The following is a 21033-nucleotide window of genomic DNA, read 5'->3' on the forward strand; positions in this document are numbered from 1 at the left end:
GGCCACAGCAGGGAGCTCAGCCCACACACCCTGAGCTCCCCATGACCTCGTTGTCCATGGAAAGCCCATGCTTTTAGCAGCTTCCCATTCCCTAGCTTGGTGGAGGAATTTCCAGGTGGAAATCTGTGGCTTGTAACACGCATCCTCTGCCAGCCCTGAGTGCAGCCAAAGCAAGCTCGTATCTGCCTGCCGTGGACTGGGGCAGTAGTCAGGATGTCCCCTTGTGTCCCTCATCCACAAAGAGTAGGATGGGATGAGTTCTTCAGACAGTCGGACCAGGTCTAATACCACTGGCTATGTCCGATTTGTTTCTTCCCAGCAACAAAAGCACAAGCTCAAAATTCCCCTGAGGGCAGCCAGAGCCTGGACAGACTTCCCTGTGCCTTGGGAGTCTCCCTCCTTGGGCAATTTTGTGTCTTTTGCATGTGGCTGCGCAAAGTGTCAAATGGCAAAGAGCAGATGCCTGAGCATGTTCACTCTCTTCTTCCCTCCCTGTGTCCTTCCTGCTGAGCAAACTTTGAAAGTGTCCGGTCTCTGTCAGCTCAAGGAGGGAAGCACTCTGCTGGGATCATTCACACCATCTCATCCCACAGCTCGGTCGTTCCCTCCTCCATTTTTGATGAAAGCCAGTCCAACAAGGTGGACTCTAAAGCTGAATGTGGAGAAGAGGAGGAGGAAGGCGTTGAGAAAAGATGCGGGACAGATAACAACCCTAAGCTCGTCACCTGGTTTATGTCCGTTGTGGCAAAGGGGTCTCAGTGGAGGACTTGAGTGTCAGCTCCATCACTTCCCTGCAGCCTGGGGCCACCTTCACTCCTGTAGGCCCGGAATGCGCTCTTCTCTGGGAAGTCTGCAGGATCCCGGGAGGAGTCTGGGGCAGGGACAAGGGAGAGGCCAGGGAGGTTTTCCCCAGCTTTGCCACATGAGCATGTTTGCCCCCAGGAGCTGCTGGGATCAGGATGATGCTGTTCCCTTTGCTAGGCAGGGCAGGGCAGGGCGCTCGCTGTCCTACGTGGCATTGCAAGCTGAGTTGTCTTTTGGTGACCTCCTGAGGTCAAAGGTGGGAACTCGTTGTAAATGCTGTTCTGGTGAATTCAGAGCCCGGCCAGATGTCCTGCTAGTAATATTCCTCAAGCATCCGGCTTTTGGATAATGGCTTGATCCTCAGCTTGCAATCTGCCTTGGGACTGAGTAAGATGCCTGGTTCTGCCTGTGTCCCCTTACTCAGCAGGACCTGAGACCAATCTCCCATGACGACAGTTCATGAAAGATTTGGCCCAGGCCTTTCAGGCATTGCTGGCTGCTTGCTTTGTTCTCTTTCTGCCACCCCATTCTGCCACCCCATTTCCTGTACCCTGAAGAGGCACCTTCACCAGCATCTAGGGCAGACCCTGATCTGCACAAGTCTAAAGGAAGGGCATGGTGAGATCTTGGGTGTGACGTTGGTTTCAGCAGTCTCCTCTCCCAGGACCTGAGGGGATGGGAGGATGATCAGGATGACAGGTAGGCAGGAGACCGACTTTTCTACCTGCTTCTGCACAGGAGAGCATCAGCAAAGCACCGCCAGCAGCAAGGAGGCAGCGGGAGAACTGGACAACAGCCCTGTCACTAAGGCCATTGCCCGCCACCTTGGCATCGATCTCTCTGCAGAAGGGCGCGCAGCCCGAAACCGGAGAGGGATCGTCGTCATCGTCCATGGGGCACCCCTGACAGGTACGTGAGCGGCAGGCCGTGGCTGCCAGGATGGGGGGCAGCAGGAGAGACATATATCTCCTGGTGGACCACGGTGCTTGGTTGACCAAGTGAAGTGAAGCAAGGTGAGCCACAGCTCTGCTGGTACATGAAGCAGCCTCAGGCCTTCGCCTAGCTGGTGCAGGTGGTGTGGCTCATCTTGTGTCCCTGCTAGGAGCTGGGCTCTCATTCCCGCAAGCAGTGTGGCCATGTTCCTGTTGCTTTGTGGGACCACATTGCCTCGGGTCCATGTTGCCTCGTGGGAGCAGTCCCTAGCCCACACTGACCCTCAAAGTGTGCCCAGAGGTTGCCTGAGACAGCAGCGAGCAGCACAGGCTAGCGAATAATAGTCTGAGTGGTGGTGGGACAGGGCTGGAAGCAGTGTTCTGGCCCAGGGTCGAGGTCACCACAAGGGACAAAGTCCTCAGCTGAAGATGAGGTGGAGATGATCCACATTTCTAACCATGCTCAGGCTGCCTCCCTCATGGTCTCTCCTTAAGGGGCACGTGCTTTCCCCCTGCCCTTGAAAATGTGAAATACTTTTTGGGGCATTTCCAGAGCCTGTCCCTGACAATGCCTCATGTGCAAGTGTCACCAAGCAGTCTTCCTCTCTCTCAAGGCAAGACCACGGCAGCGGTCGCGCTGTCCAAATACTATGGCGCTGCCTGCTTGTCCATCGATGCCGTGGTGGAGGAAGCCATCTCGAAGAGGAGCAGCTCAGCAGGGCTGTGTGCCCAGGAGCTGTGCATCAGGGCTGCCATCAAGCAGAAGAGCCGCAAGGAGACAGAGCGTGCGGGTAAGGAGAAACGCTGGACCCCCAGCAGCGCTTCAGAAACCCACCATGACCATCCACCTCCCTTGCTCCAGAGAAGCAGCTTGACAGCCCTTGGGTCTCTTGGGGAACATGGCTGCAGCGTGTAGAAATGCAAAGCCGTTTCTTCAAACATCTCTGGGTATTAAAAAAATTCTCTATTTTCCGGGATCCGGCAGGGGCACTTTTCCTGCTCCTGAGCTTCTTGGCACGGGTTCCTTTTTCTAGGAGCAGTGAAGCACACTTGTTTGTGTCTTACTGAGAGTTCTCCTGTTTCCTCAAAGCTGAATCCAGCTTGCTCCTCAGGGCCGTCAGGCAGAACTGCTGCCCACTTTAAGAAGGAAAAAGGTCTCTAAAGTGGCTCATGAAGCATTAGACGACTGACTTTGAGTGTGGCTTCACAAAGATGAGAGGAAGGGAAGGATCACCTTCTGGGGCAGTTTCAGATGAGAGAGATGCTGCAGATGAGCTCTTTTCTCCAGAGATGTTCCTATACAGGCTGTCAGGTTAGGCAGCTCGTGCCAGTTGTGCTGTTCTCCGTTGTGAGACCGGAGACTTTAAGGAAACTTTATTGGGCAGCTGGTGCCCCAAGCTCTGCAGGGTGAGGCCAGACCCTGTCTGTGGTGGGGGCAGTTTTGCGTTGCTCAGCTTTGAACTTGGCTGGGTTGGGAGCTGGTGGAAGGAAGAAGGGCCTGGGTCCCCGGTGGGGTTATCCCATGTGGAGGATTTAGCTCCAGCAGAGATGGGTGATGCAGCTGGGGCAGGGCTGCGTGTTACGGTCTCTATCTGAGAATGTAGGATGGGGGCAAGGTACAGAAACAATAGTCCTGGAGGACAAATCCTTGGCTTGATCCATAGGGGGAGTGACTGTGGAAAAGGTGTTACTTGTGTGCACGTTTGTTGGGACGGACACAGGGCTGTGAATTAAAAGCTCTCTAGCTTTCCAATCTAGTTTCAGGTGGTGTGCTTTCTCGTGCTAATAAGAGAAGCAGGGAGGGAGCTGCTTCTGGGAGCAGTGCTGCCAGTGCCAGGCAGGCTGGGGGACAAGTGCTGTGTCCCTACCAGGGCACAAGGCTGTGCTCATGGAGGTGCGAGGTGCCTGCTTGCTCCCCACAGCGCCCGTCGCCAGCCCCACTGAGCCGTTTGTCCCCTCCACAGGTCAAAACGCAGATGCCTCCCGCCGCCGGCAGTTCCGGGCCCGTGGCAAGCGCAGCCCAGACAGGAGCCAGTCGCCCTCTGCCAACAAAGTCAGCCTGCAGTCTGTCGGTTCCCAAAGCTCTGCAGCGGCCAAGACAAAGAAAAAGGAGCGCCTGTCCCAGAAACAGCATGTAATGGACCTGACAGGCTCCCGGGTGAAGCGTGATCGGCACAGCTTAGTGCATGGCACCTTTCTGTTGCCTTTGAGAATCATAGAATCTTAGAGGGGTTTGGGCGGAGGGGACCTTTAAAGGCCACCCAGCCCAACCCCCTGCAGGGAGCAGGGACATCTCCAACCACATCAGGTTGCTCAGAGCCCCGTCCAACCTGGCCTTGAATGATTCCAGGGATGGGGCATCCACCACCTCTCTGGACAACCTGTTCCGATGTTCCAGCGCTCTCATCATGAAAAATGTCTTCCTTCTGTCTAGTTTGAATGTCCCCTCTTTGAGTGTAAAACCGTTACGTGTTTTCCTGTCGCTACAGGCCTTGTTAAAAGTGCAGGGGCTGCTTACCGTGGCGGGGCTCTGTGTCACCCAGAGCCTGGTGTGGGGAACGATAGTGCAGAGAGGCAGCTGGGCAGGTTGGGGATGGCGTGGGGTGGGAACAAAAACCTGTGTTCTGCCAGAAAAACTCGACTGAGTCGTATGGTTTGTTGGCAAAGTGGCTGCAGGTGGTGAGCAAAGCTGTGGGACGCTGTGCCAGGGGCTTGCAAGCTTGGGTCTCTTGTGGCCAAGGGATGTGACCCCCAGGGTTGTCCCCTGGAGCTGCTGGCCTGCCCTTTGGGTCTATTGTCTTGCGAGCGAGAGACCTGAGCTGCAAGCCCAGCAGCTGGAAATGTTCAGGGGGTTCCAAGGTGGTTTATTTCTCTCGTGGTGTTCAATGTTGCAGGGCTCATTGAGTTCTGAGCTCAGCTCAGCCCTTCCCTGCGTTCCTGCGCAGCGATGGCTGAGCATCAGTGACAGCGCAGCGGGAGAGCTGGGCGTGATGAGCTGCGTGCTGCCTGAGGACTTGCTGGTGGCCATCCTCTCGGAAAGGCTGCAGGTACGTGGGGTGGGGGCAAATGATACGTTCCTGCTACAGAGAGACAGGCGGTGAGGTACAGTTTGCAGAGGAGGGGATCTGTATCTGCTGTTGGAGAAGTCCTGGGCTGCGTGCAGGCACGCCTGGGTCAAGCTGCAGATGCTAGAAGCCGGCAGAGCGCAGGGAAAGATCAGAGCTTGTCTGAGCCGATGCTCTTGGAACGACGACGCGCTGCCCTTTGCCGTTTGGGCTGACTGAGTAGCTGAGAGCCCAACGCGTGCCATCGCTGACTTTCTCTTCCTTTGCCACTTGATTCACAGCTGAGCGACTGCTTCCAGGGAGTGGTGTTTGATGGCCTGGAGACCTGCTTTGCATGCAGCACGGCATCTGCGCTCCTCTGCCTGGTCAAAGCTGTGGGAAATCGGCCTCACATCTATTTTGTGAACCTCTTCCGGGATTATGCTTCTTTGAAAGCCAGGGAGACAGCCGCGAAAGAGCAGGAAGGTAAGAATCTTCATCTCCGCGCCTTTCCAATCTTCTCTCAAGCCCTCAACCTTACCCGTGTGTATCTGTGTCACCAGCAGAGCTTGTAAGAAACGGTTTTATGAATCCTTCCGCCTTTTGCCTCAGTGTAGCCAGCACTCAGCTCACAGTTGCTTAAACACAGCAGAGCTGAGGCTGTAAGATTCCCCTTGGTCTCTGCCATTAAAGCTTGGGCACAAGTGCAAGCTGTTGTGGCTCAGTAACTACCCACCCTCCAGCTGTCCACAGCGCTGGTGCACGTGAGCCAGGCAAGGTACAGGCGACAGTTTGGGGGATTCTCTGAACGCTGGAGCAGGGATATGAGCTCCCCAGGATGGCCTGGCAGGATGATAGGCTGGGTCGGGACAGAGCTGTGAATCCTTGCAGCTCCTCCAGAACTTGCAGTGGCTAATGGTTTCACCTCTGGTCTGTGCTGAAGAACGGGAGCGGGAAGAAGCTGCCAGGAGGGAGGAAGCACGTCTCTGGGAGATGGATGAGGACGAGTACGATGCACTGATGGAGGAAGAGAAAACTCAATTTAATCAGAGGCTCCTACAAGCCCGGCGTGAGAGGAGGAGGAGGTCTGTAAGCCTTCCATGGACAACTCCCCAGGATAGTGTCCCTCAGGGCCTTCCCTGCTCCAGAGACCTTGGTTGAGCTAAGAGGGCTTTCAGAGCAAACGCCAAAAGCGTCTATTCCAAGCCGCACAAGGATGGCCAGTTCCACCTCCCTGGCTCCCGACAGGGGAGGGACTTTGCCCTGGGAGAGAAGAGAACATCTTCTCTCCGATTCAGCAGTGAGCCCTCTGGCATAGACGCTGGCTGCAGGCAGCTGGGCTCTGTGCTTGCCTTGCCGCTGCACCCACAAGTGTCTCTGAGTTAATGCTGTTGATGGCCATCTTCTTCATCCCCCTTCCTCACCAAACCAGAGGGGCTGTGGTGTGGGCTGGTGTGAGGTGCAGCTGTGCTGCCTTGGTGTAGAGAGCAGTCCTGCTGTAGGTGAAGCCCGTGCAACGCTGATCTCCCAGGGTTTTCCTGACTGAGCGCCGCCAGCCATAGAAGCTGGTGTCTCTTCGGCTCCCCTTCGCCTGCAGCAGCAGGGGAGCCTGGGAGAAGCTGTGACCCAGCAAAGCAGCCCTGTCCAGGAGGATGCACAGGGGAAGTGTCAAACTGGGAGGGGGACCTGCTTCAAGTGAGCATGCGTTTCAGCTTTTCTGTCAGCACAGGCCCCAGTTTGTTGCTCTGGGAGGAGATGGCTAGGGCTGCTTCCAATCTTGATTTCCAGGAGAGACGGCACAAGTTTCCCGTGGTGACGGCTGGGTTCCAGCAGGAAGCCTGGTTGATGAGAGCCTGTTTTGCAGGAGGGGAGTTACCTTTGCTTTCTGACTGATGTGAGTGTCCTCAGTAAGGAGCAGGCTATGCCCAGGGAGAAGGGCTGGATAAGCCTCGTAGGTGTTGGCGCAGGGATAAGGAGGCGTTAGTGATTTGTGAGCTGGTTGAAACTGGGAGAGCAAGAGAGGGCTTCTGGCATCAGTGCGCAGAGATGGTGGATCCGTCCTTGGCAGTGTGCTGGAGGGGTCCAGGTGGACCTGATTGGAGAAGCAGCACAATTTAGACTTTAGGACAGCAAAGCCTAGATTTGGCTGGCCCTGGAGGACCCCTCTCACCTTGCCGCCCTTTGGATGTTCCCAGGCTCCCCAGGTTGAGGGAAGTCCATGGCGATGGCCTAAGAGTTCTGTCTGGCCTCAGGGTCAATGAATGGCGTGCAGGGCCAGCTGGGATTGCAGCGAGCCCACATTTCTGGTGGTGACTCACAGGGCTGTTTTCTGTTTGGCTTCCTGAAGGGCGATGGAGCAGCCTGACGAAAAGCACCGTCAGGAGCTGGAACCCCTGAAGGAGGAACAAGAGCTGGAGAATTCCAAGAGGAGTAGGAGCGAGCTTGGAAAAGACCAAGTTAACGCTTCAGGGAAGAAAATGCAGCCTGGAGTCAGACAGGTGGGTGGCTGTGTTTGTAGAGATGAGTAAAAGCCCTGGGGAGCTTCTTCCCACGGAGCTGTACCATTCCCCGAGAAGCCAGCAGCCACACGCGGCGCTGGGCCCAGGAATGGGCCTCAGTGAGTAACACGTGGGGTTGTGCTGGGAAACAAGAGCCGGTGTTTGCTCATGCTGCTGCTTCGCCAGGGATGTTTTCCCATGGGTTTGCTGGCGAGCTGCTCTTGTGGGATCATGCTGCCTTTGAGTCTTGGCTTCACATAACTCCAGACATTCACTGTGAAGCCCTAGATAGTTTTAGTCCAGCATTTCTCCCCACTCTGCACATGACTTACACCTCTGGGCCATGATCCGTCTGGGATGGGGTGTCTTTTGCTACATGCCTGGCAGGAGATCCCGCCAGGCCTTAGGTATTCAACCAGACTTCCTCAAGTGTCAGCCAGGCACAGGGACGCTCAGCACACCAGAATGGAGCCCAGAGGACTGCACAGGGGTACGGAGGTGTTTTAATTTCCTGGTTTGGTTCGGAGAAGCTTTTCTACTTTTCATCTGGTGGGCAGGACTCCCCATCAGTCTGGCACTGGGGTGTTTGGTTTCAGTTGAGCTACCCTGGGTACCAGCTGTGTTCTGGATTGGGATTTGTGGAGCACCCAGCACAGGTCTCAGGCGAGGCTTGGGGTGCTGTTGCAAAGATCATCACTGCCCTGCAGCATCTTAGTTGGTGCTTTGAAATGCTCACTGCTTTTTTCTGCTCCTCCTGCCCAGAACACGAACGCATCCGCCAGCAACACCAGCATTTCCACCAGCAACCAGTTGGATGCCACCAAAGGGGTAGACAAGAGAGGATCTGTAAAGAAGCACTCAGGCGCTGTTGGGAGTGACAAGGAAGAGAAGAGAAAGCAGAGCAAGGTTTCCCTGATGGATGCCTGCCCAGCCGTGCGTGTGCAACACTCAGACGCAGAACAGGGGGCTCTGAGTGACAGCGAGAACTTGGCCCTGAGGTTTAAGATCTATGAGGCATCGCAGAAGTATGTGGCGCATATCTTGTCATTCTGGGACAGGGTTCAGGGTATCCTGCTGTCCCCTCTGAACCAAGCGGAGGTGCGGCACAAAGCAGAAGCCCGGCGCCAGCCTGCCTTGAGCCACGGGAGCCAGCAAAACAGAGGGAAAGAGCATCAGGTGACACTGGAAAAGGAGTGCAGGAAGAAAGAGCGCCTGGAGGAGTCTGTGAAGAAAGAGCGCATGGAGAAGGAGCGCACCAAGAAAGAGCGCCTGGAGAAAGAGGGTGTGAAGAAAGAGCGCCTGGAGAAGGATTGCTCCAAGAAAGAGCGCGTGGAGAAGGATTGCTCCAAGAAAGAGCGCGTGGAGAAGAAGCGCACGAAGAAGGAGCGGCTAAAAAATCTGGAGGCTCTTGAGGACTCCGCGTTATCTGAGCTGGAAGGGGAAGGTGCAGAAGGGTCAGGCCGAGGCCAGCGTGGCAGGGTGCCCTGCTTGACCATCGAAGCACTGGGCTCAGAAGATGTGACCAGGAAGATCCTGGAGAGCAGCAAGCTGCCAGTGGCAGAGCAGGTAAAGCCCTGTGAAGCTCAGGTGCTGAGCCTGCCATGCTCTGCCCTGGTGCATTGCGTCCCACGGACAAGGGCACAGAGCCTTGTCCAGGCCACTGTTCCACAACGGCTCCGGAGCAGCCCCGTGGCTGGAGAGGTTCTCACCATCCCTCAGACGGGTGCAAAGCGGGAGTGCTCTCTCTTCAAGCATCCTGTCCGTTCAGTTTCCCAGTGTGGAAATCATTCCAGATGGTTCCAGGGCAGGGCAGCTCATGGTCGGTGTTGCCTTCAGCTGAGTCACTCAGAGGAGAGATTTCTCTCTAGGTCTCAGCTGTAGGTCCTGGCACTGCTCTGGAGCCTGCCCACCCCACTGGGCGTAAAAAAGCACTGTACTCCCTAGAAATAATAATTTTAAAAACCCCATTGCCAAAAGCTCAGTGCCTTTAAGGAAGTGGGAGGTTGAAGGTGATGGGAGTATAAAGAGAGTTTTCTCTTCTGCTTTAGATCTTGGATGAGCTGGGACTGGGTCCCTCTGGGCCTCCCATTCCCCCTCCTGCTTTGTACTCCGTGATCCGCTACCCGGAGAAGCGAACGGCCCCTGCAGCAGGAGAAGCCCTCCAGCACTTCCAGCTTGTTGTGCCAGAAGGTGCTGTTGCGGAAGGAGAACAGGCGGCGACTGTAAGTGTCGTGGATGCCCCCGCTGTGCCCGCAGTGAAGGTTTCAGGGCAGGGGCCAGGCTGCATGGGGGCACGGGGGGCAGGCGAGATGGAAAAGAATCACTGTGGAAGGGCGGTCAAATCATGACGGGGCCACGTGTCTGCAGGCATCCCTTCTGTCTGTCCAAAAGAGACAGCTGTGCTGTCTCTCTGCTGAGAAATAGGATGGTTCTTTATCATGAGAGAAAAGAGCCACAGCTTTCTTTCCAGGGTGGGATGTCTCCAGGCAGGTCTGACCTCTCTCTCTCTTCTCTCTCTCCCCTTGCTGTTAAGACCTCCAAGAAACAGGTCACTCCAACAAGGGGGCGGTCGAGGAAGGAGAAAGCTGTGGGTAGCCCGAAGACTCTGAGGAAGAAGCGCAGCTCCAGCCGGGGCAGCAGAGATCTCCAGAGGCCGGACACAGGAGCACCCACATGTCCTCCCAGGTTGGACCAAAGTGATGTGGACACGGTTCCATCCCCAGGGAGACCTGTCAGGCGAGCTGTGAGGCAGGAGGTGACCCCTCTGCTTCGCAGCCATCTCGCCAGACAAGGTCCCTCATCTCCAGCTCTGCAGCCACCCTCGGCCGGTGCCTCCATGGCATGGCAAGTCCACAACCCTCCGTTCCTCATTTGCTTCTTCCCAGTGTTTGAAATCTCCTTTTTAATTGCCAGGCTGAGCAGCTGTCGGTGGATAGTGCCTGCCCACGGTGAGGTGCAACTGAAGGTCCACTTCAGCTCCACGGAACTGGGCCAGTTTGAGCAGACGCTGCATTTTGAGATCCTGGGGACAAAGCGTCTGTACCAGCTGCCCTGCAGGGGCACCTGCCTGTATCCCGCCATCAGCCAGGACCCGCGGTAAGGCTGGCGCGTGGGAGCCCTCACGCATGGCTCCCCCTGAACTCAGAGCCAGGGCTGCCCCTTGTACCCCTGTGACCTTCTGGCTTGGGCACAGCGTGCTGCCTGAGCAGCCCAGCATCTTCCTGTGCTTGGAGCTGGGAACCAGTCCTGGTACCTCAGCCACCCAGAAGGGTTATGGCTTTCTGACCAGGTTTCCTACCTAGGAGCATCTCACAGCTCCTCATTCCCTGTTTCTCTCCCCAGGCTGGTGTTTCCCCACCAGAGGGAGAGCAAGGAGGATGAGGACATCATCTCCAAGAAGTATGTCATGGACACGGGTGTTTTCCACTTTGGACCGCTGCTGTGTGGGAAGCCAAGAGACGGGTACGTGCTCCCAGCCCTGAGTTAGCAGCTGATGCTCACACAGAAGGCGGAAGAAGCCATGTGCCTGGCATACTGTTATTTTTCCAGGTGCCTTTCCACTTAGATTTTGTAAAACGCTCTTTGAGTGCGTGACTGCATCGTCACACCTCTGGCATGGAGGCACCAAGTATAAGGGCAGACATCAAAGCAACGCAAGGATGAACCCATATTCCGTGCAATGTGCCCCAAAGTGATCCTTTTTCTTAGCCTGCTCGTGGGAACATGGTCTTCCAGTGCAGCCTGCCGCTGCCCGGACACGGTGCTTTCCTCAAGATGTGATCAAGGCTGTGGTCCTGGCATCTCCTCTGCAGCCTTTTCCCCTTTTGTGGACAGGTACAAGGAGCTGCGCTATCCCAGCAACTGCGAGAAGATAACCATCCTGAACGTCAGCCCCTTGGAAGCAGAGGTGCATTTCTCCTTTGAGCGCGATCTCCAGGAGAGCACGTTCCTTTTAGAGCCTCCCAGCATGAGGCTGCAACCGAACGAGAAGCAGGTAGGAGACAGGCAGGTAGGACAGGCAGCGGTGGCAGTGCCCAGGAGCTGTTTCTCTTGCTGACTGAATGCTCTTGTGTGTTTGTTCTTGCGGGGACGGGGCTAGGAGCTGAGCGTTTGGGCGTACCCCACTTCAGCCGGCCTGGTGGAAGACAAGCTCATCTGCTGCGTTCAGGGGAACCCAGAGCCGGTGGTCTTCCGCCTGTGCTGCCAGGGGGTGCAGGTGGAGCTGGGGGTCAGCCCCAAGGAGCTGTCGTTCAACACGCTGCTTCTGCCCAGGTCAGTCACCCCACAGCCCCTCGCCGGGGACGAGAGCTGTCAGCCAGGGCTGCTCCAAGTTCCATTCAACTGCAAGACTAACATGCCCATCAAGCAGCTGGTGCTGAGTGTCTCTTTTTGTCTGCAGGAAGGACAATGAGACCCTGGCCCTGCAAAACCGCACACCGCTGCCCGTGGCCTGGCGGCTCATTGGGCTGGAAGACCTGGGCGAGGACTTCTCGGTGTCAGAAGACAGCGGCATCGTGGGTCCCCACACGGAGTTTGCTGTGCAGCTGCGTTTCAAGGCCACAAAGGCTCTCAGCATTCTGAAGACGATCCAGCTGGAGGTGAGGGGGACTGTGCCCTCCCTGGCAGAGCAGGGCAGAGTGATCAGCCCTGTGCTCTTAGGGATGGAGGCTGCTTGAAGGGTACCCTGCAAAGAGGGCAAAAGGATGAGCTTCCAGAGATTCTTTCCTTCCTGCACTGCTGGGGGGCCGTGCCCTTAGCAGCAAGGGGCTCTTGGGGACGAAGTGACTGCTCGGGTGCCCTGGTAGCTGAGCTCCATGGGGCAAGTATATTGGGGAGTCAGGAAGAGATGGGCCTGACAGGGACAGGGGTGCTACGACCCCAGCTTCTGCTGCCTCCAGCTGGGTTTGCCAGCACACGCGCTGCATCCCCGGGCATCCACGTCACCCCAGAAAACCAGCTGCTGCCTCTGCAGGGCTTACGGCTGGGTTATGAGGCTGCGCCCTGAGCCCGCGCTACAACCACCTTGCTGCTGTGCCAGGCTGAACGCTGTCCATGGGTTGTCCAGACTTTGGCATGCTCGCTGCACCCGTCCTGGCCTCTGTCTGGGGCTCTTGACAGAGAGCGACAAACTCTCGCCCTGGGAGGCTGTTCCCCATGGTTTCGGGGATGCATTTCAGTGAGGACGCTGGGTGATTGAAGAGGAGAGGGTTGGTTGTCGATGCCCCCTGCTCTGGGACACCTCACGCTTGTGGTGGCTTTAAGATCCCTTTGCTTCCCAGGGTGCTTTAGCAGCCACGCGGCTGCTGGCGGAGAGAAGAGTTGGGCTGACAGGGTTTCTTACTGCGGCAGAACCCCGCTGGGTCAGCCCGGGAGATGAACAGGTTAGGAAAGCTTGTGTGCTCACAGCGCTTGTCACGCAGGGGAGGCCATGGGGGAAGCAGCCTGTAGAGACAAGGACTCAGATATTGTCTAGCAAAAGAATGGAGGAGAAGGGGCTAAGCAGTGCTTGTTTCTTGTCACCTCAGGTTTCAGATGCAGAAGACATCTTGGGGGTCGTTCAGACCGAAAACATCAAGATCTCCGCAGAGGCCTGCGAGCCTGCTCTGAGCACCAGCGTTTCTCAAGGTCAGGGGGTGCCCCCGAAACAAAGTAATGCGGGTGCATGGCAGTGCCTTTGCAGATGGGCAACCAAAGCACTTCTCCACTGCTGCCAGAGCTGGGCGCTGAGGTCCCCCAGCGTTTGGGTGCGGGGTTGTCCCTGCTGGGCACGTTTGGGCAGCAGCCCCTATGGCCATTCATCACGAGCACTCCCCAGGGCTGTGGTGTGAGGGGTGGGAGGGTACAGGTGGGTGATGGGCAAGGGAAAGGGACCCCAGCCAGCATGATGGCAGGGGACCAGCGGTTCCTTCCCGAGCTGCTGGCTCTGCTTTGGTGATCAGCCCCTCCACTGTCTCTTCTCTCTCCTCTGCAGAACAACTGGGCCAACTTCCAGTCAGCGAAAACCATCAGCATGGCCCGTGCCAGCCAGAGGAGGTCAGAGAAGAGCATGGAGGTGACCTCCAAGCCCCACCAAGTGTGCAGAGCCAGGGCCGGTCTGCAGCTCTCTATCCGGCTTGGTGGGGAGTCCAGCGTATCCCTCTTCGGCCTCATCCTCCTGCTCAAGGCACAGGGACCCCTCACCATCACAGCCGGCGGCACCACTACCTCCGTCCCCTTCAAAAACCTCTTCCCGCAGCCCCTGGCCTTTCCAGACCCAGTGGAGCACCTGGCCTTCACCATCAGGGGCCCTGAGAGTTGGCGTGCCAGGAAGACCGCCTCCATCACCATCTCCTTGGAGGGCGGCCTGTACGCTGACGAGGCCCCTTTCACCAGCAAGGTGCTGCTCTCCTGCCCGGGGAGGGGCAGGCATCTCCTAGGTCTACCACCTCAGGGGCCTCCCCCCTCCCCAGTGACCTGTGCCCCCTTGGGAGGTCCCTGGACAAAGCTGCCCCTCACCCATAGTCTATTAAAAGAGTTCTCATTGGTGTCTATTCATCTTAATTTAAGCTGGATCCATCAAATTAGTGATTGTAAAAGTATGTTGCAGAGTTGCATTCTAATAGAGAAACAATTTGGGACTTAGCGGCCAGAGATTAATATTGCCCATGTAGAAAATCAGAGCAAAGAAAAACACACCTTGATTTCTGGCAGCTGAGCTGGGTGCGCTGGGATGCAGAATAACACCAAGTCCTTGACTCCCTGGCAGCAAGGGTTGACCGGTAGCGGAAGCCCCAGAGCCCTATTGCTTCCTGTGACCATCCCGAAAAACTGTCTTTTGAGATCTCGTTGATTTATGGTTGCTTTTCAGCATGTTAGTCCTTCATGGTGAAGCGGGGCCAATCCTGGGTGCCTTGCCTTACCGTTCTGGGTGGTATGAAATGGGTTTGTTTGTCAGCACTTGCCCCCTTTTCCCAGTTGAAAACACAGCCTCTCAACATCACTTGTAGCCTTTGCGTGTCGGTCTCTTCAGGGGTTTTTAGCACGTTACTGAGTGAAGACTGAGATCAAATTTCCTTGCCAAAGGCTGGTAATGGTTTTCCCATCTCATTTGTGCAACTATCCCCACAAATGCCCTGCTGATCTCCCGAGTTCCAGTTCTTTGTGCCCTTCAGGCACTGACAGAAGGATCAAACGGAGCCGTTTCTGCCAGCGCTGCGCTCAGCCCGCGGCTGTTCAGTGCTCACTCGTTAGGCAAGAGTTTGGATTGCCATCGAGCCCTCTCTTGTGACTCCTGATGGGAGCAGAGCTGGCTTCAGCTCTTAAGAATGAAATTTGCTAACAGAATGAGCCGGTGGCTGTAGACGCTTATACCCAGCAGGACCTTCAGGAGACATTCAAGCGCAGGAACCCTTTCCACCAGCCAGGAGAGGCCAACAGAACACGCAGCTGACGGGGTGTGCCAGCCGTTCCTTGCTAACAGTCCTTTAGAAAAGGCTTTGGGGCACAGCCACCCCAACAAGCAGTTCACCAGTTGTGTGCCGCCTTTCTTGTGCACACGGGTGTGTTCATGTTTGCGTGTGTGGAAATCCCCAGGATCGAACAGCTTTTGCTGTGCAGCTCATCCAAGTGCGCTTTTGTTTTGAAGGATATCTGTATTTTTCTGAGTAGATGAAGGGATGTTGTTTTGCCTGGCCATTGCATATTTTCATTTGGCCGGCAAATGAGTGCAGGTTTTACATGTTTCTGTTTCTGGGTTTCTGTACCAAACATGGAACAAACGTGTGAGGCAGAGGAGGGAGAAGTCTGGGGAGGTTTGAGAGTTCATTCTCTGGAGCCACGGCTCCCTCGTCTTGCCGTGAGGGTCCGTCCTTGGTGAGCGACAGCTACAGGGGCACGGGAACAGCCTGTTCAGCGGGAGTGGTGCTGGGTTCCCACCTTCTTGGACGGTCTTTACCGTTGCTGTTTCCTGGTTCAGAGAGAGACTTCAGTTGCAAACGTGGTCCAAGCCGCGCGTGGGAGGCCTGCACGCAGCTCCCTTGGCCTTGTCACCGTGTGTGACAATCCAGGTCCCCTTGTGCGGTGGCTGTAAGCTCCTTGAACAGCAAGGGCTTTGTCTGGAGGATCTGCAGTTTCTCCTGGCCGTGATAGCCACTCTGGTAGGACAAGCCTGTCACACACTGGACTTTTATCTGCTAGCCTGTTATTAATCCTTACCCAAACGTTTTCATTCTCAGCGCTTGCCGTCACGGATTGGTATTCTTCAGAAGAAGCTGTGTGCCTTTTTCCTCAGGGTTGGCTCTGCTGCACTGACAAGGGTTCCAGCTGATGGGCTGTGGCTCGGCTTTCTGATCTATCTTGAGACTGCTTGCTAACGAATTTTGATTGCAATTATTCATGCCAAGTGTTTTTTTCATTGCCTTTCTGCTTTGGAATCGAGCTCCAGATTCGGGAGCTGGGGGAAACCCTTCTGTGTCCTAGAGTGTGGTGGTTTAGCCCAAGTCACCACACAGCTTCTCACTCACCCTCCCCCTGCCCAGTGGGATGGGGGACAGAAGCTGGGAAGAAAGGAAGACTTGTGGGTTGAGATAAAAACAGTTTACTGAAATACTAAAAACTACAAGGATAACAGAATATAAGGGTATTAATATCTACAAAATATACAAAATGGACAGTGTAGGATTTCTCACCACCCGATGTCCGAATGACCAACACAGCCCGTCCCGAGCAGCGATCACGAAAGGACACCGAGCAGCAAGCAAAGGGGGAGAGCAAGCCAGCAAGGGAGAGGGAACAATGCCAGCAAGCAAGAGAGATGGAAAGAAGATGGATGCCAAGGGTGCATGCCAGAATGGAATGCCCAAATGGATGCCCCCTCCCATGGGCAACCCCCACTTCTATGCTGAGGATGACGTTCATGGCATGGAATACTCTCTTTGGCCAGCTTGGGCCAGTTATTCTGTCTGTCTTCTGCCCAGCTTCCCACATCTGCACGTTAACGAGACTTTAACGAGACTTGGCAAGCCAGACAGTGTCCGTCGTCTCCTTCACAACAGCTCCTATCATCAGAGTGTTTTTGCCAACAGTCTTCACAGATGAAATCCGAAGCACACCAGCTACTGAGACGAAAATTAACTCCATCCCTGCTGAAACCAGGACACAGACGTAGGAGATGACGCAAGAAATACTGCTCAGATACCTGAATTTCCTTCCAGCTGGAAGGTCTTTGTTGGGGAAGTCTTTACACTGCAGGCGGTGTTCACTGAAGCTGATTTTAGAGATGCTCTAGACTGTCCGCATTGGCTGTTGGTGCAAGGAGTTTGGAAGTCTCATTCAAAGGTCTTTGACATGAGGGGCTGGGTTGGAAGGGCCTGTGAGAAGGACTGTCAGGTTGCTTTTGGTGGAAATAGCCTTGAATGTGGTTTTACTGAATGACAGGGAAATGGCAATGCTCAGAATTGTATTCAAACTCACAAACAGTTCTATGAAATGTTTGTGTTCCCAATATAACCGTACAAAAACAGCGCCTAAAACATCGGGAATGGCAGGTTAGAAAGGAAAGGGAAAATGTGGATGTCTGCGTTTTGCTGCTACAGACCTTAAAAACGGACTTCTTCAGTCCTTCCAGTCAACTTAGACACTGCCCGCTGGTGATGATAAACCTTATTTGAATTTCGATAGATCCTAAGATGCTAGCCTGCCTGCCCATTTTTGAGTGTCCATAGTTGGTGTTGAAAGCCAAGCCAAACCACTGAGCACAAAGCAACTCAGCTCTCTCTCTGCCTGAGCAGGTATTGAGCAAATTCTCTCTTCCCGTGCTGTGCCACGTTCTGTTCTGGTTTTGTTTAGTGAGGGGGGACTACGCTGGCAGCTGCTCTAAGAAGCTTCTAGAAGTTTCCCCCTTGTCCAGTGGACTCGGCCGGGCCTAGGGCGGACCTGCTGCTGGCCAGGGCCTAGCCAATTGGTACCAGAATGTTCCGTGATAACGCCTCTGCGATAACGTATTTAAGAAGGGGAAAAAAAAAAAAAAAAAAAAAAGAGAAGAGAAGATGTGAAGGAGCTGAGCGGGGGCAGGGAGGCGGAGGCACGAGCCCTGCACCCCTCACCCTCTGGCCTCCCGTCGGGCGGCGTCTGGGCCTGACTCGGCCCGGCCCGGCTGCAAGGAGCGGAGAGGAGATGAGATGGGAATGAGATGTGAAGAGACCCTGAGAGGCGTCTGCCTGCCTGTTGTGAAGGATTTCTGTGAGAGGAACGGCTGCAGGTCAAGGCACGGCTGGGGAGCTGCAGCTAGGGCATGAGACTGTTCCAGCCTGCTAAATAAACGCCTCAGGAGGTCAGGATGGGATTCAGACAGCAAGAAGAGAGTAGGGTCAGTCAGCTCTCCACATCTATATTCTGACGTATTTTATGGAAAACCGGTAAAGGTCAGGGAGATGAGGACAAGAAGGAACGCAGACACTCACCTGCCCAAAAAAAGTAAAAACCAAGGACCGACAACTTCCTCTACTTGTTTGCATGAGGGTCCCAGTTTTAAGCAACCCTGTTACTCTGGCCAAGACAAACAATCCTTCAGGATACACATCCTTGTTAGGTTCAGAAATGTTTGCAGCACGAGGTTCTCAGAGGAGCCAGACAATTCATTCTCTGGGTCCAAGAGGGTCCAAGCACTTGCTCTACATTTTTAGGGCTTTCTCTGCACCAGAAGGTCTGTTCTGGGGGCAAGCTGCTTCAGGTCTCTACCAGAAGAGAGACAAGGACAACTCCCAGGTGCCTGAGCCCTTCTCTGGCAGCAGAGACAGGGAACTGCAGCAAGAGCGACTCCAGGGATGCCTGGATCAAGAAAGAATCGGCTGACGATGCCACAGAATTGGAGTTGCTTTGCAGAACAGCAGAGTGTGGGCGCGCATTCAGATGCACAACTGCAAGAATTCCTCTTGTGATGCCGTACTTTGCGCCCCAGCCTCTCTGCTTGGATGGCACGGGCCAGCTGTCGCATTTTTGTGACAGCTCCCATCGTGTCCGCACAGTACCGGCACCAGTTCCACCACAGCTGTGAACAGCAGTTGCCCCACTGGGGCAGAGAGGGACAGGGTCACAAAACCTCAAAAGTGCCAAAACCAGCCCCATCCCCACTGCCAGGGCAGGAGGGAGCAGCACACAAAGGTGGGCATGGCCAGGCCACGGGTGCTGGCCCCATCCCTTCCCCTTGGACAGAAAATTCACCTCCCCGCAAAAATCACACTTGGGGTGGGAAATGGTGGGGATGGGAGACTGTTGGAGTAGGAAACCGTGACAGGGCTGAGAAGTCATGGCTGGGTTGGGAATCCATTGTGGGGATGGGAAATGAGCACTGGGGACAGGAAATCATCAGCAGGACAGGAAATCCTTGAGCTGGGAAGTTGCTGTGGTAGGAAAAGTCAAACCCTGGCAAGGCTGGCTGAAGCAGGTGCTGGCGCAGTGTTCGCCATAGGGATGCAGGCTGGTTGTCCCCCAGAAACCTGACTCTGACCAGCTGCCATGGCAGGTACAGCAGCAGGCTCCAGCTCCTCCTGGGGCTCCTGCCCTCCAGGTAACCCCCTGTCGGACCCAGCTGCCAACAGCTCACCCCATCGCCCCGCTTTGCTTCCCCCACAGAGAAGCTCCCTCTCCAGCTGTCGATGCCGCCCAAGGTGCCCGGTGTGAGCTTCATGGTTCCAGGCGTGCCGCCGCCGGTCCCCGCCTGTGTGCTGCCCTCTGTTCCAGAGCTGCCGGGGTCCTGTAAGCCTGCCCAGGTCCACCCCGTCACCTACCAGGTGCCACAGGCCAGCGTCTGGCACGGGGTGCCAGGGCCCCTGGGGGCCGCGGGGAAGTTGCAGCAGCTCCCCGAAAGCTGGCAGCTCCCTCCCGTGGTGCAGCTCCCCTCCATGCCTGCTTCCTGTCCCCGTGCCCATGGCTGGGAACAGCAGGTGGTGAGGGGGACACTGGTGTCCCACCAGCCGACGGGGCTGGGGCTGTGGGCTGTGGTCCAGGGGGAGCCCCTCTACCCCACAGGCTCCTGCCCGCTGCATATCGCTGCCTGCCACGGGCCCCCGCCACCCTGCCGCCCTGCAGCTCAGCATTGGGTGCAGGGCCCCCCTGCGCTCCGCACCCTGCCCGGCAGCACCCAGAAGCCATCACAGGCCTCCAGCGAGGACGGGGAGACCACCAAGAACAGCGTCCCTGCCGCCAGCCCACGCCAGCCTGTCCTCGCTCTGCCCACTGGCAGAACCACAGCAAAGCCCCAGGGTGAGCTTTGCGGGGTGACGGAGCCTGCAGGCGGGTGGCCAAGCCGAGGAAAGCTTGCATCGCCCCGCGGCTGGCTCGGCTGTGTTTGCTTTTCCTGCAGCACTGAGCACGCTGGAAGTTCCGGGCAAGCCTGCTCATGTGCCCGAGAAGGGGCCAGCCGCTCTCACCCAGCCCCTTCTGGAGCAGCCAGCGCACGCCACCAGCAACAACACGCTCAGCCGACCCCACGCTGCGCACCCTGAGGACACTGTCCCCAGTGTCCCCGACAGCCCCAGCTTGGCCGCTTTCCTCCACGAGCTCCCCGACCTCTCCCAGTACGGGGCGGAGGGCGGCTGCCATCAAGAAGGAGTGGTGCTGGCAGGCCTGGGGGACAGCAAGGACACCATCCCTCATGTCCCCGACTTTACCGCCTTCCTCAAGGAGCTCCCCGACCTCTCCAAGTATGTGGCTGAGTGCAGCTGCCCACAGGAGCAAGTGGCACTGGCAGGGCTGGGGGACAGCCAGGGCACCGTCCCTCACGTCCTGCTTTTCCCCAACAGCCTCACCAGCACTGCTTTCCTTCCTGAGCACCACAACTTCTCGGGGGACGTGGTGGTTGGCGACTGCCCCCAGGACCAAGCTGTTGAGACGCAGCGAGGGGACAGCCAGGACACCGCCTTGACTGCCAATGTCGCCAGCTTGACTGCCGAGGCCCTCGCTGAGCTCCTCGACCTCTCTGAGTACGTGGCGGAGGGCAGCTGCCTCAAGGAGTGAGTGGGGGCAGCGGGGCTGGGGAATGCTGAGGACGCTGTCCCCGATGTTGCCAGTGTCCCCCGCTTGACCACCTCCCTCAACAAGCTCCCCCACCTCTTGGAGTGCAGGGCAGAAGGCGGCTGCAACAAGGAGCAAGTGGTGGCGGCGATGCTGACTGCGGGATACAGGGCCAGGCGGGTGGGAGGTGCCTGCGAGCACCAGGGGGCGGACCTAGGGATCACAGGGTCAGGGGGCGGTCGGGTGTACGAGTAGCGGGGGGTATATAAGGCTTTGTGACGCAGCAGTAAATTGGCATTCAGAGCTAGACACCATGTGTCCGTCTCTTGTGTACCTGCGTAGGGAGTTGCGCAGACGGACAGGCGCCTAAGCCGTGCTGCCGATCGGGAGGTGACAATTGGTGACCCCGACGTGATAAGGCAGGCCTGCATTGGTGAGGGAGGCGCGCAGTAAGGCGTCTCTGTTTCAGCTGCTCGATATGGCTTCGATGGAGCAAGTGGTGAGTATGCTGAAAGGCGTGGGGCAGCAGGTGGAGAGCCCTGTGCATAAGAAGGACCTGGACCCGCTCTTCCGTTGGATGGTGCGGACAGGTATAGCGGCCGCTCCTTCTCACTGTGTGAGTAAGGGGGCCCTCGAACAAACAGCAGAGGAACTATTCCAGAGAGCCTGTGCTGGGAACAAAGAGGCTCTCTCCGGTCTTCTGCCGGCATTAGGCTCCCTCCGGGCCATGCTGGAGAAAGCAAAAGACTGCAGGGGTGCGTGGCA

At 56.4% G+C, this 21033-nt stretch overlaps 1 protein-coding gene across 1 annotated transcript in view; it reads left to right on the plus strand.

The window, feature by feature from the left end:
• The window catches only part of LOC147600340 (axonemal central pair apparatus protein HYDIN-like), a 39533-nt gene extending 19010 nt beyond the window's left edge, over window positions 1–20523 (plus strand). The window contains exons 19-40 of the mRNA XM_086751229.1: window positions 512–697; window positions 1537–1713; window positions 2351–2527; window positions 3701–3894; window positions 4631–4783; window positions 5083–5266; window positions 5724–5865; window positions 7128–7278; window positions 8041–8454; window positions 8617–8844; window positions 9327–9539; window positions 9812–10014; window positions 10192–10374; window positions 10621–10740; window positions 11113–11272; window positions 11378–11554; window positions 11682–11876; window positions 12804–12911; window positions 13250–13694; window positions 18889–19518; window positions 19619–20267; window positions 20379–20523. Coding sequence (XP_086607355.1) covers window positions 512–697; window positions 1537–1713; window positions 2351–2527; window positions 3701–3894; window positions 4631–4783; window positions 5083–5266; window positions 5724–5865; window positions 7128–7278; window positions 8041–8454; window positions 8617–8844; window positions 9327–9539; window positions 9812–10014; window positions 10192–10374; window positions 10621–10740; window positions 11113–11272; window positions 11378–11554; window positions 11682–11876; window positions 12804–12911; window positions 13250–13694; window positions 18889–19518; window positions 19619–20267; window positions 20379–20523 — 5234 coding nt within the window. The remainder of the gene's footprint in view (window positions 1–511; window positions 698–1536; window positions 1714–2350; window positions 2528–3700; window positions 3895–4630; window positions 4784–5082; window positions 5267–5723; window positions 5866–7127; window positions 7279–8040; window positions 8455–8616; window positions 8845–9326; window positions 9540–9811; window positions 10015–10191; window positions 10375–10620; window positions 10741–11112; window positions 11273–11377; window positions 11555–11681; window positions 11877–12803; window positions 12912–13249; window positions 13695–18888; window positions 19519–19618; window positions 20268–20378) is intronic.
• The last annotated feature ends 510 nt before the right edge of the window (window positions 20524–21033 follow it).

Source organism: Chlamydotis macqueenii, chromosome 6 (genome assembly GCF_036417535.1).
Source record: "Chlamydotis macqueenii isolate bChlMac1 chromosome 6, bChlMac1.mat, whole genome shotgun sequence".
NCBI lineage: Eukaryota > Metazoa > Chordata > Aves > Otidiformes > Otididae > Chlamydotis > Chlamydotis macqueenii.